The sequence below is a fragment of the Cupressus sempervirens genome, chromosome 10, assembly GCF_028749045.1.
Source record: "Cupressus sempervirens isolate cs-2001-9-10 chromosome 10, ASM2874904v1, whole genome shotgun sequence".
Taxonomy (NCBI): domain Eukaryota; kingdom Viridiplantae; phylum Streptophyta; class Pinopsida; order Cupressales; family Cupressaceae; genus Cupressus; species Cupressus sempervirens.
In genome coordinates this window covers 629,069,491-629,087,068 of record NC_143127.1, presented here as the reverse complement: position 1 = coordinate 629,087,068, position 17,578 = coordinate 629,069,491, and the positions used below count along the sequence as shown (strand labels likewise).

At 35.9% G+C, this 17,578-nt stretch overlaps 1 protein-coding gene across 1 annotated transcript in view; it reads right to left on the bottom strand.

Moving 5' to 3' along the window:
- Nucleotides 1-17,578, bottom strand: part of EMB2753 (tetratricopeptide repeat (TPR)-containing protein) — a 154,829-nt gene that overhangs the window by 104,176 nt on the left and 33,075 nt on the right. Inside the window, exons 6-9 of the mRNA XM_089804127.1 lie at nt 14,087-14,192; nt 1,251-1,322; nt 1,019-1,134; nt 108-240 (exon numbers count right to left, since the gene is read on the bottom strand). Of these exons, the coding sequence (XP_089660253.1) occupies nt 108-240; nt 1,019-1,134; nt 1,251-1,322; nt 14,087-14,192 (427 nt within the window). The remainder of the gene's footprint in view (nt 1-107; nt 241-1,018; nt 1,135-1,250; nt 1,323-14,086; nt 14,193-17,578) is intronic.

Genomic DNA, 17,578 nt, shown 5'->3' with positions numbered 1-17,578 from the left:
GTTAACATTTTATATAGGGAACAAGGAAAAATAAATCTCAAACAATGTCAAATATATAATCAGCATGCTGATTCTAAGGTGGTGTGTCTTTTACAAAGTAATTTTACCTTGGCAGCTGAAGACCACGGATAATTCTCATAAAGAGACTTATATAAAGAACATAGCTTATTAATATTCTCTGGTGAATGCTTTCCACTTTCTACTGATAGGCCTAAACAATTTTGTAGCCCTTCATAATATCTAGCAAGACAAGATAAAACAAAGTCTGAGTACAGTGAAATAAATATGTTTAAGCACATCTTGCCTTGAAGAGTTGAGTCTGCAATCAATATAAAATAGAACATAATCAAATTTCAAACATTAACGATTCCAAGAACTTTGACAGTTTTCTAATAGCATTTGATTATTTGAAAATGCATCACGAATAATGTGGCATCCAGCTTGGCCCTTTTAATTTTCTTGGTAGGAAGTGTACAGCTTTGTATTTAAAAACAACATTTCAAAAAACAATGTGGCATTTCAATGTTAAAGCAACAATATGTTACACCAATTAAGATGTGTTTGTGGGATTCAGCTCATCTCACTTACGGGGGAAACCTGCCCAACCTTGAAAGGAAAAGAAATGTCCTGGGCAAAAGTAAAGTACAAGACATCATACTGAACCCAAGAAAGAAACCATCTAGGAGAAGAGATTGAGATATAATGCCAAATACATATAAAATTCTTTTCAAATGAAATTGAATGCCAAAACGATAAAAATGAACATAGACAAAGCAGAAAAACAACATCCAACACACAAAGCACTCCAATAACATAAAATCATATAAAGATGATGAAAAAATATGCATCCTGGGTAAATATTGACAACTGCACAATCTAATTATAAACACAACTAGAAGTCTACAATCCAAAAAAGAGTTATGATATGATCCTAATTTCTAACTTTGTATAAATCCTGAGTTCAAGGACTTAAACCAATAGCCACAAGACAATCCTACATAAAGCAATTTCCTTAAACCTGTAATTATCAGGGTTTGCAGCAAGAAGAGATTGATATGTTGCCTCAGCTTCCTCAGAACGACCAAGCTTTAGCAATAATGAAGCACATTGCTCCTTGAGTGCTAGCTTGTCAACCTGCATTGCATTTCATAGCATATACATTTCAACCCACACAACTTTCCAAGTTAGAGATTTACAACACTGCACTTAATAGTTCAAATCTTCAGGTAAGAATTTACATATCTACTTACTATTTTAGTTGCCTTCTTGTTGACTTCATCTAGTGCTCTTTCTGGATCTTCGCATTCATCAAGAAGAGAGATCTGCAATTCATCAAGTGAGCGGTTACATAGAAGCGCAGGATGTCTCAGCCCACGGCCAGATATTAAAAACTAATATAAAATTTTCATTTTGTTTTGCAAATTGTTTATGCAGCCTTAAGTTTAAAGGGATACTTTTGTCCACAAAGCTTCCCACATTAATTTCACTGTATAGAAACACTCGAACCACATCTTAAGCTACATTTTTTCACAGGGGACAAGAGAACATAAATCTCTAGAAAGAAGTCTGATCGCCAACAAACATGTAATAATTAAGAAACAAAAGAAACAACCAGATCCTTATTCTTTTTTATCAAAGCAAATTTATTTATATGTATAAGCAAAATGGCGAGTCACATCAAACAAGAAATAACAGAAAATTGACAAGCTTTGCAGTATAGAACCTATTCACTAATCATTTTTTTGCAAACGGCCATGAAATGAATAAAACAGTAAACTGGGCTCAAGTCCCAGATATTTGAGGATATAGGGTCCTGAAGGAACACAATATACGGCCACCCCCTATAGATTATCCTCAATGTCTACTTATTCATTTATATTTTAAAATTCAAGAATTAACACATCTATTCAATAAACTTGAATGTAACATCAAGCCGAGGGCTATGCTAACATTTGATGCTGTCCATAACCTACATCAGGCTTCATACTTAACCTTTATTTCAAGCAATTGTCAAGATCCATAAAGATTATGCATCCTTAAAATTACAGAGGTAGACGAGTCATCAAGGTTAAAATGACATAGGCATACCAATGTATTTATTTTGCAAATAAATATCAAAAACTATAATCCGATTAGCCGATTCAGGTAAGGGTACAGGAATAGGAACCTAGAATGGTGGCACAACATTTTTTATTTTGCTTGGGTATGGGTACAGGAACATATATTCAAAACTATTAATTATAAAAGCAATGATACTCACAATTAATGAGAATAGAGTATTTAAATGCCTCATATTCATAATCTGCAAACATGAAAATACTACTCGTCTCAAAATGTCATTAAACAATGAAAATTACAATTACAATTGCCATTTAATATCCATATTTGCCTCATCAATAGCATCATACACAGTCCTGGGTAATTCTTATTTTGCTACTAAATATTTGAAGACTTTATACAAAGATTCGCTTGGTATATTCATACAAAGAATTGATGAGAATTTAGAAGCACTGCATATTTTGTTTCATATGCATGCACTTATTTTGGTATATCCGCTTGGGTAGGGCGCTCGGTACTTCCTAGGTGTCAAGGTTCATTGTGGGCCCTCCTGTAGGTACCCAGGGGCGTACCCAAACTGTACTTGAACCCATACCTAAGCCTTACCAAGAATACCCAATAGCCCCATTATTTCCATTCGTATTTAGAATTACCCAAAATATACCATCTGTAATGGAATTTACTTAAATCGAATAGATCAGTAAAATAATAAAAATTCCTGCGATAATAGAACTTTAAACTTATAATTTCAAAATGCACTTATAAGTCAAAACTACATGCCTCGACTAGAATACCAGCTTTCACTTCCCTTGGCTCTTTCTCATACGCTGTCATCTTTTTTATCACTTTGCTTATACCCCTACAGTTGAATGAAAAGGTTCTTCTCAAACATGCAACTTAGGAAAACACAATTATCTTCAGAACAAATCCTAAAATCTTTTACATACCTATCAATTTTGTCTTTATCTTCTCGCATGTGACCAGATCTAGTTAGCTTGTTATCTTTCTTTTTGCGACTCTTTACATTAAACATTCTGGTATAAATACTGTAACTTCTACACAAAAGTAACCAGAATTTCCCTTTGATTGTGAACTTGTCCCATATCTTTCACTTCACTCTTTTATTGTTATTTCTAGTTGTGTGTCTTGGTGTCAAAAGTCGATTGGCCTTTCAACTTGACACATGCAAATATTACTCTTTGGATATCCTCTATATGCCTATGCTAAACGTACACTTCAAACTTTCATTCTATTTATTATCTCCTCAAGCCTTGATGTTCCAATAACAAGAGTCCTAATCTTTGACATATATCCTATTTTGGACAGCTCTAGTTAACATTTCCTAGTGGCAAAGTAATTTTCAACGGCTTAAACTTCATATACCTTATCAGCCTCACTTTCTTCACTTATTTCCACCATATGGTTGGTCCAGTATCTATTCTCATCGAGAGTCAATCTGATACTTATCTCCACTGGGAGATAAATCTATTAATTATTTCTATCAGGAGCCCAAACAATACTCATTCACATAAAGGGACCAATCTGGAACTTATTTCTACAATAGCACTTTTCATCAATCTAGTTTCCCTGTCATCAGTCTGCCTTGATCAGCTCATATCAACTCAGAGGAATCAGCAGTTGTTTATCATTTTTATCAGCAGATATTCTTCAATTTTTAAAAAACTTGAGCTCAATTTATCATATTTGGCAACAAAAAATGGTATTATTGAGCTCAAAATGTTCAGAATAATATTATATATAATGATGTGGTGGAGAGCCAGATAAAAACGCATAAATAACGTATGCAGACAATTACAAAATACAATTGAAATTTTGATTCCAACTGGAAACTTCATCACCTCAAACAATCTTTGCAATAGTTATCAACGAACTATATCTCTAATTTTACTTTCCTCTTTCAAACTATAATTACCATGCATATATATCTACACCCAGTAGACTTCCTCAAGAATGAGGATTTCGATGAATGGTTAGAAGGCATGAAATAGAGTTATAAATATTAAAGGTATAAAGGACAGATCATTTTATGAGAAGAGGAGATGAAGGAAGCAATCAATCAATTTGTAAATAAAAGATTATCCTCAAAAGGCAACAGTTACGGACGAATAGTGTGACACTTTCAAAGGGCAAAAATCATTAAAAGGTTGCAACTCCCTCAAGAATACCATATAAAATGGAGATCTTTTCCTTGGGAAGATATAATCAAGCAACGAACTAAAAAATCATAAATCGGGAAAGAACAAAATAAATTATTAATCTCGAAGGCATAACTAAATTCTCATGAATGGCGGTGACTCAATTCTTGCAACCATTTGTGATTATCTCACCTATTAAGTATAAAGGGGAGATAAATTAAAGAAGCAATTCATTTAAGAAAACAAACCAACAAGCAGCAAAAGATGACATCGTTCATCAATCAATTCAAACATTCAAATATATATATCCTTCAAATATCAACCATTCAAACATCAATGGTTCAACATCAGTCAAATTATAAAATATCAATCAATTTAAAATTATCTCCCAGCAAGGTTGCACGGGGACAGGGGTACTTAGGGTACTAGTACGGGTATGGGTACGACTATTTTTCATAATAGGGGACGGGGATACTTGGGTATTTCAAACTTTATTTTTAATTATACTTTTATATTTATAGATAATATGAAACTATGAATCTCGACAATGGTTTTTCAAAACAAGAACAGTGATAAAGTTTGCAAATGTAATGTATCGTATTGAGTTTCAAATTTGCTATATGTTTGTAATAAATATATGTGCGAAATGTTTAGATGCATAACAGAGAAGGCAGACTTTAAACATGAACAAGATCATAAATCATATGACAATGACATATTGCAAATGATAAACTTCTAACTTGATCAGTGCTAAAGTTTATTGTTAATCAATATTGTATCAAAGTTTCAAACCGATTATGTATTGAATTAAGTTTGATAAAAAATAAGCTAATACTATTACAAGGTAATTGGTAAATACTTGCTTATTAATAACAGAGACCGAAAGGTCAATTTATACAAAAGGAAGAGACGATGTTTCCTTAGGAAACGATCGTAAAGAATAGAAACATTCTATTCGGAAAAATTTAAACAAATAATTTCAAGAAGAAATTATAAATTTTTTCGAAAAAATTTAAGTATTTAGCTCTGATACCATATTACAAGGTAATTGGTAAATACTTGCTTATTAATAACAGAGACTGAAAGGTCAATTTATACAAAAGGAAGAGACGATGTTTCCTTAGGAACGATCGTAAAGAATAGAAACATTCTATTCCAGAGAAAGCAAAAAACGAAAGCAAACTAAAGCTAAAGATATTTACAAGATAACCATTAACTAATAATAGACGTCTTATCTATTATTGTAATAGATACGCAATCAAAAAACCGAAAAAAAAAAAAAAAAAAAAAAAATTTAATCAAAGTCCTTAGCTATGATGCTCTCCACCGAGTACCCGGTACTTGGGATACGTGTATCCAGTACGTGGTTACGAGTACCAGTGCAACCTTGTCTCCCAGCAATCAAAATAAATTAGATCATCGATTGACAGCAGAAATACAGAAATATACTCAGGAATATACAGAGAATTTTAGATATTCATTCATTGTCATTCTTAAAAGCATAAAAATATAATCCAAGCTATCCATTTCAATCCATCAAGAAATATTATTCAGTAATAGTCTAGCAATTATATAAGTGATTAGTTTTAAAATCTAAATAGTATTTGCAAACCAGACAGGCTTCAGGCTCTTGGGGTGAGCTAAGGTCTGGAGGGACTGACTATTTTCCTACCGTTGACATGCTAGAAATGGAGTCTTTAGTATTGTTACTGTTGCATTAGTGACGAGGTGCTTGGATTGAACAGAGCAATAATCCAACCAAACTGGAGGGTAAAGATTAAATAATGGATGCCTTCTAATAAAAAAATAATAGACCATAAACAAAAAGTAGACATGAAGACAATGTTGTCCAATACGATTCAGCAACAAATAGGGGTAGCTAATGAAATATGTTACATAATTAAAAGATTCATAACATTTCCACGAATGAATTGAGATACCAATATCCTCAAAAAGGATTTAATCAAGAAAAGAAGAAGTTATAAGATATCCTTATCTGTGATTAATTGAAGACAAGCAATTTTGAGAAGGGCTGACTGTCATATCTCATTTTTTTAATGGGATTTAATAATAGATTTAAAATTTGAAATATATAAAATAACAAAAGTAAAATATAATATGCTTACAAAATAGAAATAAAATTTAATAAAGTTTAATGGATAGTCAAAAGGCATGAATAAAGACTTACGATTGGAGGATTCACATGTAAAGGAGAGATCATTATATAGGAAGAGGACATGAAGGAAGCAATCCGTCAATTTTGATTGTCCTCAAAAGAAAAAATTTAGAATTTATAGTTGTGACTCTTTCAAATGGCAGAAATCATGAAAGGTTGTGACCCCCTCAAGAATAACATATAAAAGGGAGCTCATTTACTTAGGAGAGATCACCCAGCAAGGAACAAATAGATCATAAATTGGGAATGAAGGAAATCAACTTTAAATAAATAATTATTCTCAAAGAGAGCAGTGGAAGGTAGTAACTCAATTCTCGTCAAAGGTAATGACACTTTCACCAATAAAGTAAAAAGAGGAGATCAATCAAAAAAGGATACATTTAGGCAAATAATCAGCAAGCATCCAAGAGATCAATCCATTCGTCACTCAATTCAATTATTCAAACAAATACTCCAGCAGTCTGTAGAAAGAAGCACAAATGAACTCTAGGAGAGGGAAAATTCAAGAAGGATAGCCAGGCAGCTTACGGATTGGGGAGCAGGAGGAAAGGCATCACCGTTTCAAAGGTCTTGGTGATCTATCAAAAGTACCAAACCATGCAGAAGAAAACTTGATAAGAGGAATTGAAAAATTGGTAATTTTCGAAGAACCTGATACGAGGGGTAGGTGGACAGATCCAGAAACATTAGCGCACGCACAATAACACATAATCCAAGAAGGAAACTCTAGTCAAATGGAAGGAAAAGCACAAGGAGGAGAAGTAACAGGACCTAGGGCAAGCACTCAAGGAGTACTCCAATTGGGTACAAACACTCAAGGGAAGAGGGGAAGAGCCAAGATGGCCAAAACAAACAAACAAAAACTTCCAAGATTCACAAGAGAAAGATAAGAAATTACAAAACTTCTATAGTAAAATGGCAAGCAAGTGGATAGAATGATAAGGATGAGTGGTTAAAGGCATTTCTGGCTACTCTAAGGGGGGTCGCCATTGATTGGTATACCCAATTGGAGGCTGCAAAGAAAACAACATTGAAAGATCTCCAGGCAGCTTTTGAAGAAGAGTTTAGACTCTTATGACATGACGATGAGATAGTAACAGAAATATACAATACTACACAGGGAAAGAGCAAATCCGTATGAACCTATAGTAGGAGGATGAAAGAATTAATTGGCAAATTATAAAATAAACCAGCAGACAAATTGAAGAAAAGATGGTCTATGAAAGGGTTGAATCCATGCCTACACTCATGCCATGAATATTGAAAGCGACAGTACAATCTTAAGAGCGAGGAGGCATGGAAGTGACAGCGAGAGATGGAAAGGAAGCAAGAATGAATTTAAAACAATCCAAGAATTATGAAGGGACATGATGAGGATGATGAAAGAGATGGTCGTGAGCCAAGAGTGCACAAAGGAAAGGAGCTATGGTGCACCGACTATGATAAAGGACGCACGAAAACCACTTGCCCAAGAAAGGTAATCTGTGATATATGCCAGGTACTAGGACATTCTATTAAGGAATGTACCTATAATCTAAAGGCTTGAACTGCTCACGCATTTTCCACACAAGGTTAACAACCCACACCACCATCCACACCCCCCAGGAAAACAAATACGAAGGCATAACCAAGAGAGTTCAGAAACAAGCGACAAAGTTATAACAATAGCAATAACAATATACCCAAGAGTCGCAATCCCATACAACAATAGGGGATGTCACATGATACAATATAAAAGGTGCAATGAATGGGGACATTTTGCTCGAGATTGTCAAAGTGGAGGGCAAAATGGAGGAATGCTCTGTAAGTGGTGTGGACCTAGAAACCACAAGGATGTATATTGTCCCAGACAAAAAAGCATGAACATGTTGGAAATTTCAAAACCACAGAACGAAATCCTAGCCATCACAAGGATACAAGCCAGGAAATTCACATAACCTGATGCAAGCACGGAGAAAGACAAGTTTTGAGGAAGCTAGGAGAGACGTCCAAAATGCCATGACAAAGGAAGGAGAAGTGAGTACCCCCAAAGTGCTAGAGGCCACCGTACAAATGAAGGTTGTCAGTTTGTTGTAGATATTACCTCACCTACGGGTGGCTATAACACATGGTAGAAGTACCAAGGAAGAAAAACCCAAGGAGGAAGGGAAAGAGGAAGCAATGGTAGGGAATGACACCAACACTTTATTTATCATAAGGCTAAGAAGAACACCTGGTGTGGTGGAAATGGAGATAATGGATGTAAGTTGACAAATACTATTGTGGATGGAGGCTCAGGTGTTAATGTCCTCCCTGAAGAAACTTGGAAGGCCCTGGAGAAGCCAACTCTCTAGCCACGCACACTCTAGTTGGTAGGAGCATATCAACATGGAATCAAGCCCATTGGGACACTGAAAAGACAGAAAGTAGTTATCGGCGCACAACACTTCTTCCTGGACTTTGTAGTGATCAGCTTGGAAGAGAAAGGATATGACACACTATTGACGAGAGGATGGTTGGTTATAGCCAAGGCAAATCACAATTGGAAAAAGAATACTCTTTTAGTTGAAGCAGACGAACATAAGTATGTAATTGACCTCTGAAACCAAATGGTGAGCCAAGGGTTGGCCTTAGACTCAGAAGCGGAAGGAGAAGAATGGGACAAGGGTGAAGGAATAAAGTCGGATAAAGAAGGCATATTATGGCTACAAAATTGTTCAAAAGATGAGATAGTCTCCCTTAATGAATTGTTCCACTAGCAAATGGGGGAAAGAGAAAAATAGGAAAAAGAGGCAAGCAAAAAGCAATAAAAAATGTGAGGAAGATAAATCAGGTCTATAAATCCATAATGGAGGAGTACGAGGAAAAGAAGACATGAAACACCAAGGGGGTTGTCTTGCAAGACACCGCATGAGTGCAAGAATAGGGGGAAGAAATTTGGTTGTCGTATAGTGTACAAACAATAGAGCAAAAGGGAACCACACTAAGAACAAGATTGAAGCATATTATACAGGGTTGACTGTACAACGTACGAGTGACGAAGGCGAACAACTTCGTACAGAATTGGTTGTACAATAAGGTAGCACCATACAAATGAGTGGACAAGAGTTGGTCGTACGAGTAGGTAGCACTGTACGAACAAGTGAACAAGGTAACACTCGTTGTACTCACAAAACCTACACAATAAAAAAGGGAAACAATTCGAGAAAGCACTGTATCGAATCCATACCAGCTAAAGGAAGTTGTATGCATGGAAGAAGTGGAACAGTTGGACACATGGAAAGAAACAATTATCGGTGGAGGAGCACAAAAGCCACTTGGGTACATAAAAAGAACCACAAAGTGGTGAAAACAATCATAGGTAATCCAAGGAAAGGAACAATTACAGATTCAAGAAAAAATAAGAGATTACAAGGAAGGAATATGGCGTCTTCCAAAAAGAAAGATACAGGGAAGAGCACTGAAAAGACTACAGCAGCTAGTATTACATTTGAGAGCGTCTCTGGGAGCGAATGTCGCATCTAGTGGGAGAATGCTAAGGAAAATAATGTGTTGAAGGAGGCACTACACAAGGCATAGATGGAAAATTTTATTTTTATACCTAATTTTTATCTAAAGGAGTTTACTTAGCACAATGATTGATGGATATGATAAGAAAGGCAAATCAGTAATCCAATATTTCTAGCAGAGCATGACAATTTCCAACTCGGCAAAAGAGGTAAATAAGGTATTTGGGGTTCCCAACAGAGGATAGGACCAAAACAAAAAACAACGAAAAATGACAATGGAAGAAAAGAAGAAATGGTTGGGGATTAATGTGCAGGGTTGATCTTGTCAAGAAGGAGTGGGAAAGCATTTTGAGCAAAAACAATAGCTAAGGGTTGAAAAATACTTTCATAGACACTAGAGAATGGAGGTACATTGTAGATTTGGTGAAGAGTAAGCTCACATGGTGGAGTCAAGCCTCTGACATGGCCATCTGGATGTCACCATTGGTAAATGGACTACAGATGGGGAGAAGATATTTTTGGGCACAACTTCTCTCAAAAAGATTGAAGGACTTTTTGGAGCTAAGGCACAAAACCTTTTATATGCCTCATCACGTCATTGCCTTATTCTTGGAAGCTCTTCGCACACAAGTATCTCTGGAACATTGGAGGAAGTTTGTTTCCTACCAATAGAGTAGAACCCTACAAGCCGGCAATAACATACTAGTTGCATATGGATACAATCGAAGCAAGAAGTGGGGAACCTCGAAGGAAAAGGGTAAGACAGGAAATTTCCATCCAAACACGAAGCATGAAGGAAGAAGAATGGTCAAATGATGATGAAGCGGAAGGGGAGGACATAGGCATGGAGGACTCTACTTCAGCCTCCCAGAAGGAGTAGTTTTGAATAGCAGACATCACCTTCAAAGGAACACCAACAGATGTTACATTCCTTCCACTTCAAGGACCATTGCCAAGGATCATACTACAACAAGCTGAAATCCAAAAGAAGCAACACATTCAACACGAAGAAGTGAGTGGTACCATCTATAGGAGTACAGAAGTGCTGGAAGTTCTTATGGTTGGGAAGGGGGAACATGTCAGTATGGCAAGCGGAACATGTATGTACAGATGGGATGTTCGTATTGCATGGGGAAGATGTCGGTACGGCTGGGATGCCCGTACATCAAGAGTAAGTATGCACAGATGGACAAGAAACATGCCTAGAGGGAGATAGCCGTACATTGGAGGGTTGTACAAGGGACAATCATATGGAAGACAGCAGCAAGGAAGTTTGTATGGCCTATAAGGAAGTAGGAGAAGCCAATCATACATCAACAGCAAGAGTTGGAGGAGTCCATACAAAAGAAGGCAGCCGTACAACATAGATAGGGAAGGTATTTCCCGACAAGGGAGCTAGACGGATAGCATTCACAGCCACTAGAGGGAAGCAGAAAGGGAGCACAGCGGGAATAACAGGAGAGAAAGTACTTCCATTTGGAGAGAAGGTTGCTGAATTCCTTCTAAAATATATGCAAGAAGAGTGTCATGAAGAATGGAGCATCCTCGTGGAAAGCAGGACAAGGCAAGAAGAGGTAGCAGAAATATGGAAAGCAGGTAGCAATATAGCCACAATCACAGAGCAGCCACCTCTCATGCAGTTACTAGGACAGATGGAGGGAACATTCACGAAGACATTTATAGGACTACAACAAGCAAAGGAGAAGGCAAGGAAAATTAAAGAAGAAAGGGAATTGGAGAGGGCACCTCAGCCAGAAAAGGACCGAACGGATGCTCTGCAACTATTGCAAGCAGCCCAAGCCAAGCAGCTGGCAGCAGAATGGGATCTACAACTTGTACAACAGCAACACACCTCAAGTTCAGGGATTTTTTCCCACCCTACATCTTAGAAGTGTAGCTTTCCAATTTATTTTGTTTTAGTCATCTGGAAGATGACTTCTTTGAGGGGGGGGATAATGTAGAGCAATAATAAAACATTAGTTTGATCAAGGACGGTTCGTAGAGAGTAGGGTAGTTAGGAAGAGAGGGGATGTGTCGGTTAGTCTCCTTGACAAACTGAGGATCTATTTAAGAATTCTTGGACATGAAAGACGGATGCATTGTTTTTTGTAATAAATAAAGAATACTATCTTCCCTCACACATACTTCATATGATTTCATTGGTAATAATTGCATATGTTGATAGTGGTAATATTGAATTCATGTTTTGGTATACTATACTATAACCATTCTACATCCCACTACCCCTCAACCTTGTTGTAGCCTCACCCCTAGACCGCATGAGTGGCACTAGCCCTCTACCTCACTAGAGCGTTGTCCTCAAATCCTGACTATACTCATTTAATTTGCCAAGAATCTTGAGTTCATGCTTGTTAACTATGCTTCCAATTTTGCGTACAAGTCTTTGGCTACAATATTGTCATCCAATTGGACAAACATCACTAATGTTACTTTTTTTCCTTGTCATCTCAAAGATGGCTTTTTTCTTTTTGGAGAATGGATGTCGTTAGTGTACAATGCCTATTATTAGTTGTGAAAATATGGAAGGTGATGATATTTTGAAGTATGCATTTTATTTGCCAAGAACTCTATGAGTCCATGTTTGTTAACTATGCTTCCAAGTTTGCCTACATGTCTTCGGCTACCATATTGTCTTTAAATTGGACAAAATTCACTAATGTTACTTGTTTTCCTTGTTATCTCAGCTTTTTTCTTTTGGGAGAATGGATGTGGTTAGTGCACAATGCCTATTATTATGTTGTGATAATATGGAAGATGATGATATTTTAAAGACCCATATGATTATTCTTGATCAGTAATAACTCATTGTTGGTGCTTGACATTACAATGTTTTTAATTGAATAGCTAATTATATCGTACCATTGAGATTGAGAAATTGGCATTGTAAAATTATTTAGTTTTACACTCATTTTATTTACCTACAAGTAGATGATGCTATTCGTGGCATTTTAAACTTAATTACTGCTACAGATATAAATATAATTCAGATTTTTAATGGTTTGTTTGGATGAACCCTACCCCCAAAAACATTTAACTAAACCTGAACCTGAACCAGTACAAAGTCTGGTAATATTTAACCATTAGTTTATTCTCAATGCATTACAACTACCTCTCACCACAATGTAATATTGACATAACTTGCACCCATGATGAGATAAGTCAGGCATTAGAAACAACATTGCACCTTTTGTGTGTGTTGCTGCCACACTATGTTGCTCATACCACATCTTCAGCACAAGCAAACATGGTAGCTAATATTCGGAAGTTCTAAACAACAGATTTGTTCCCTTCCTAGTATAACATAACATTTTGGACTACCCATTGTTTATCATCAGAGCATACTACTTCTTCTCCATACAATGTAATTGTGACATAATTTGCACCAATAGTGAAATAATTTCCAATATCAGGAACAACACTACACCATTTATAAATGCTACTAACAATTTATGTAGTTTATGCCACCTCTTCTTCACACTAAAGAAATAGAGCTAACATTCAGAACTTCAGGAAAACCTATTTGTTCCCTTTCTACTATAGCATTACTTCTTAGACAACCAATTTGTTTATCCTCAATACATCTTACTTCCTCCGCACAATGAAACTGAGACATTATTTGAAACAATGGGGAAATAATTTCAGACATTAGGAACAACACAACAGAAATCATCTCTCAAGAAGACTTCAGTTTTAGATATTATGCATCATGCATAGAAAATTTGAAATGAAGGTTTTCTATTTCAATCAAAGCATATCACAGAATATTATTATAAGAGTTATATCAAAAGGTAAACTTGCATCTGTTTACATGGTCATGTATTTGCAAACTATTACAAGGACCAATAACATTTGCATTTTGCCATCCATCAAAAACCACACTAGACATGCCAGGCTGAGTTGCAAAACACAATGTGTATGATGCTGCTTTGTCCAACACTCAATAATGTTGGATGTAACAACCTGTCTATGCTCATTATTTAAAACTGCAGGTTTTGCTATAGAAATAAGTAGGGCAAATACATGAAAATAAGAATTTTGAAAAAATTGTTCACTGAGCTGATTTCCATTTTGTATATCATAAAGAGCACATATGTACTATTCTAGGACACTACTATATCACAACGCCAGTAAAAACACATCAAAAATAACATTTTTACAAAGATTTACAGTTTCAAAACATCATATACCTTGTATAGTAGCATTTCACTATGTTCGTATCGCTCATTTTCAGGAGGATAGTCCTCTTCTAGAGTCTTTTCATAAGCTTCCAAAACTTCAGCAGCTTGCTTTGGACTAACAAAGGAACACATGAATAAGTAACCAGCCTTTACCTTGGTATATAATGATCAAATATGAAAACATTGTGTCATTTTAAATTGCATACTTCATCCCTCACAAACCTAAACAGAAAATTAGCCCTCCAAATATTCCTTATGGAAGCAACATAATCTGCAACCTTTCAATATTTAATACCTTCATCTCTTTAATCATAAACCACACTCTGTTATAATCAACTGATTCATCCGACAAATGTCAGAATAATTAGGCTCATGACAGTGATGCACTGAAACCAAAACAAAGCCCATAAATTTCATGGCAGAAAGTTATCTGGTTACTACTTTACCGAAACTCTTTGAATTTGTAGCTACTATTTAGTTTTGATGGTAGGGAGATTACTGCTTGGATTTAAATAGGTTTCATTTCCCTTAGTCTTCTTCAGTATAAATTTACAGATGAATGTACTTTTGGAGTTGCATTCACCTTGTTCAGGTCATTGTTGGTATTCATATAATTTCCTTCTTTCTTTCTTCACAAATAAGAGAGGTTCCATCCATATGCATGTTAAATATTAATGTTAATAATAATGATTTGACAAAAGCCTTGCAAACCCCACCTACACAACACATGTTGAAGTACCCATTCAATATGATATAGTGAAAAGATAATGTCATATTAGACCAACTGCATATGAAACAGACTAAATGATAAACCTACCTATTTAGAAAGGTACAATAACAAACACAATAAGTTCAATTAATCTTGCAGAAAATCGCCATGTGAATAAAGGTTGCTTATCAAACAGTGTATAACTGTCCACAACATATGCATAACATCCATACTCTTTATATAAGCTGGTAGCAATTCCAACTGTCCAATATGGTTCTACCACATCATGTGAAACAAAGACTTTTGTAGCTCAAACTTCAAAGACCAGACCTCTAGATGGCACAATATCAAGAAAAAGGTATTTCTATTAGTATCCTTAACTAGGCGAGACAAAATCTAATCTCTCTATGAAATTCATGTTGTATGTCCATCCATGCATGTAGTAGGACCATGTACCATATTATGAAGCTGAGCAACAACATAGAATGTAACAGCTCACAAGATAACTGCAAATGATGAAGAACATACTTTGTAGTACCAAGCAGAACTGCTAAAACATATTACAAATTTTATTTTTTAAGTTTCCTATCACAGACCAATAAAATTCCCTGCATTCGTAGGAATAATGCAAAATTTAAAATAGTTGGTCAGTATGAAGAGGAAAATGACTTTAATGGGCAATAAAACGGAACTGTGGCTGAGAAAAGTTGACAACAAACTCTGGTTTGATCCTGCTTGCAATTCAGTGTTACTTGATAGACAATTTTTTCCTGCAGCACACCATTACAGTGTTAACAGTGATTAAGCCTCTACGTTGATCGGAGTCCTTCCAAATCCACAGGGAGGACAAAACTATTAACCACAAATTGGTTGATAAAAAAATCATGCCCATCTTGTTGGCAACAGTGCTGCACTTGGCATCTATTTGCAGGTGTCTGATTCCACTTTTAAGGAGTGGTGCTAATACAAGAAGGCCACGCCCAGAAGTGAAGATGCATAAAAGGGAAGGCTACAGGTAGCAAGAGCTCATTCATCTCATTAAAATCACTACAATTGATGATGGTGGCAGCATAAACTGAGGCTTTGCACTCATGGAGAACTCTTCCAGGTAACAAGGCAGTTAAGGCTTTGCACTCATGGAAACTCTTCCAAGTAACAAGGCAGTTAAATTTCCACTGACAGGTTAACAAACAAATACCATATAAGTCACTTCCTTATTTTCTTCCCCTTCTTTTCTTCTTCCATTAAATCCTTCCTTAATTCCTATGCTCTTTTCTTCCTTTGTCCCTATCAAATGAACTCTTCTCCCCTCTATATCTCATGGTTGAGGGAGTCACAACTCTTCATGGCATGCCCCTTGACCTTTCATTAGACTTAATTAAATTGTAATTATTTTATATTTTTATAAAATTATTATTAGTTACTAGCAAAACCTATTTGAAAAAGGAAACGTTACAATATGATTTTATTGGGTTTACTTAAAAGACTTGTCAATAGCATAAGAATCTGCAAAATGTCCTTGAACAGATTGCCATGAATGATAAATATTTTTACTAAGCGGGCTTCCCCACCTGGCTCAGATTCTTCTCTAACATGAACATCTCCTCCATTAGTGGATATATGCAGTATATGCAGATTGGACTAAAGTCTTTTCAGAGATGCATCTAAAGCAAATGATGGATTGGGTTCAAGCTCCAACAGGCCATTTGGATACCAAGCATCAGGAGTCTCCCAAAAGCAGCACTGAAGAGAAGGGACCTTTGCCTTTCTCTAAGGAACAAATTAGTGTATGAGACATATATATATATATATATACACACAATCTTTTTATCTTTATGTTGATGTTATAGGTAATCAGTTGCCCTTTGGGAGCTGTAGAGATTATTATGTTTGCTGGTAATTTTATGATTTTGGGTTATGTTTGCTGGTAATTTTATCATTTTGGATTATATTGAGCTGGTACCTTTTATAGACACCAGAACAAGAAAACAGATAACTTTCACATCAAGAAATATAAACAGAAAAGACATCCCTGCAGAAAACAAATCAAAATAAGTGAAGAAAGACATCAAATGTAAGTATCCTAAATATGTCCCATATAAGATTTTACATTTTAGGTCAAATTTAAATGCTGTTGAATTGCCCTTCTCCACTCAATATCCCACCTTGCTCTATAAATTCTACTCAAACGTAGCATTGGACCTTAAGAGCTTCCATCATCATTTTTATATGGTCGTACAAAATTCTGATGATTGCAAATTCTGGATGACTAGAAATGGTCAACCTAAATTGTTGGTTGACTATCTAAGATACCAATTTGTCCTGGCCAAGGGTGGATGTGGAAGCTGTTGCGTGCGGATGCCTGGTGTGTACGGAAGCCATGTGGATGCTGGCAGGATGCATGCAGGGTGGAACGACTGTTTACCTACACTGTTTTCTCCCACTGAAATCAACTGTGATTGTCAACGCATCTCCAGATTGGTCCCGCTCAAAGATTTCTGCTGCAATCGAGGGATAATAATCAGTAGTACTCACAATGTTATCAGACGACGTTATTTCTGCAGACGCATCTCCAGATTGGTCAATATATCTGCTAACATTTATATCTTGAGTAATGTTTTTTATCGTCATTACCCATCCGTTAACACATTTTCTAAAACTTGAACCAAAGTTTACTCAGTAATGTCTTTGGTCAATATATAGTTTCTGAGTACACATATTTTTTTTGGTGTGGAGGAATCGACATTACCCAAGATAGGTTTTACACGTTCTTCCCAATGTTAAGAGATATA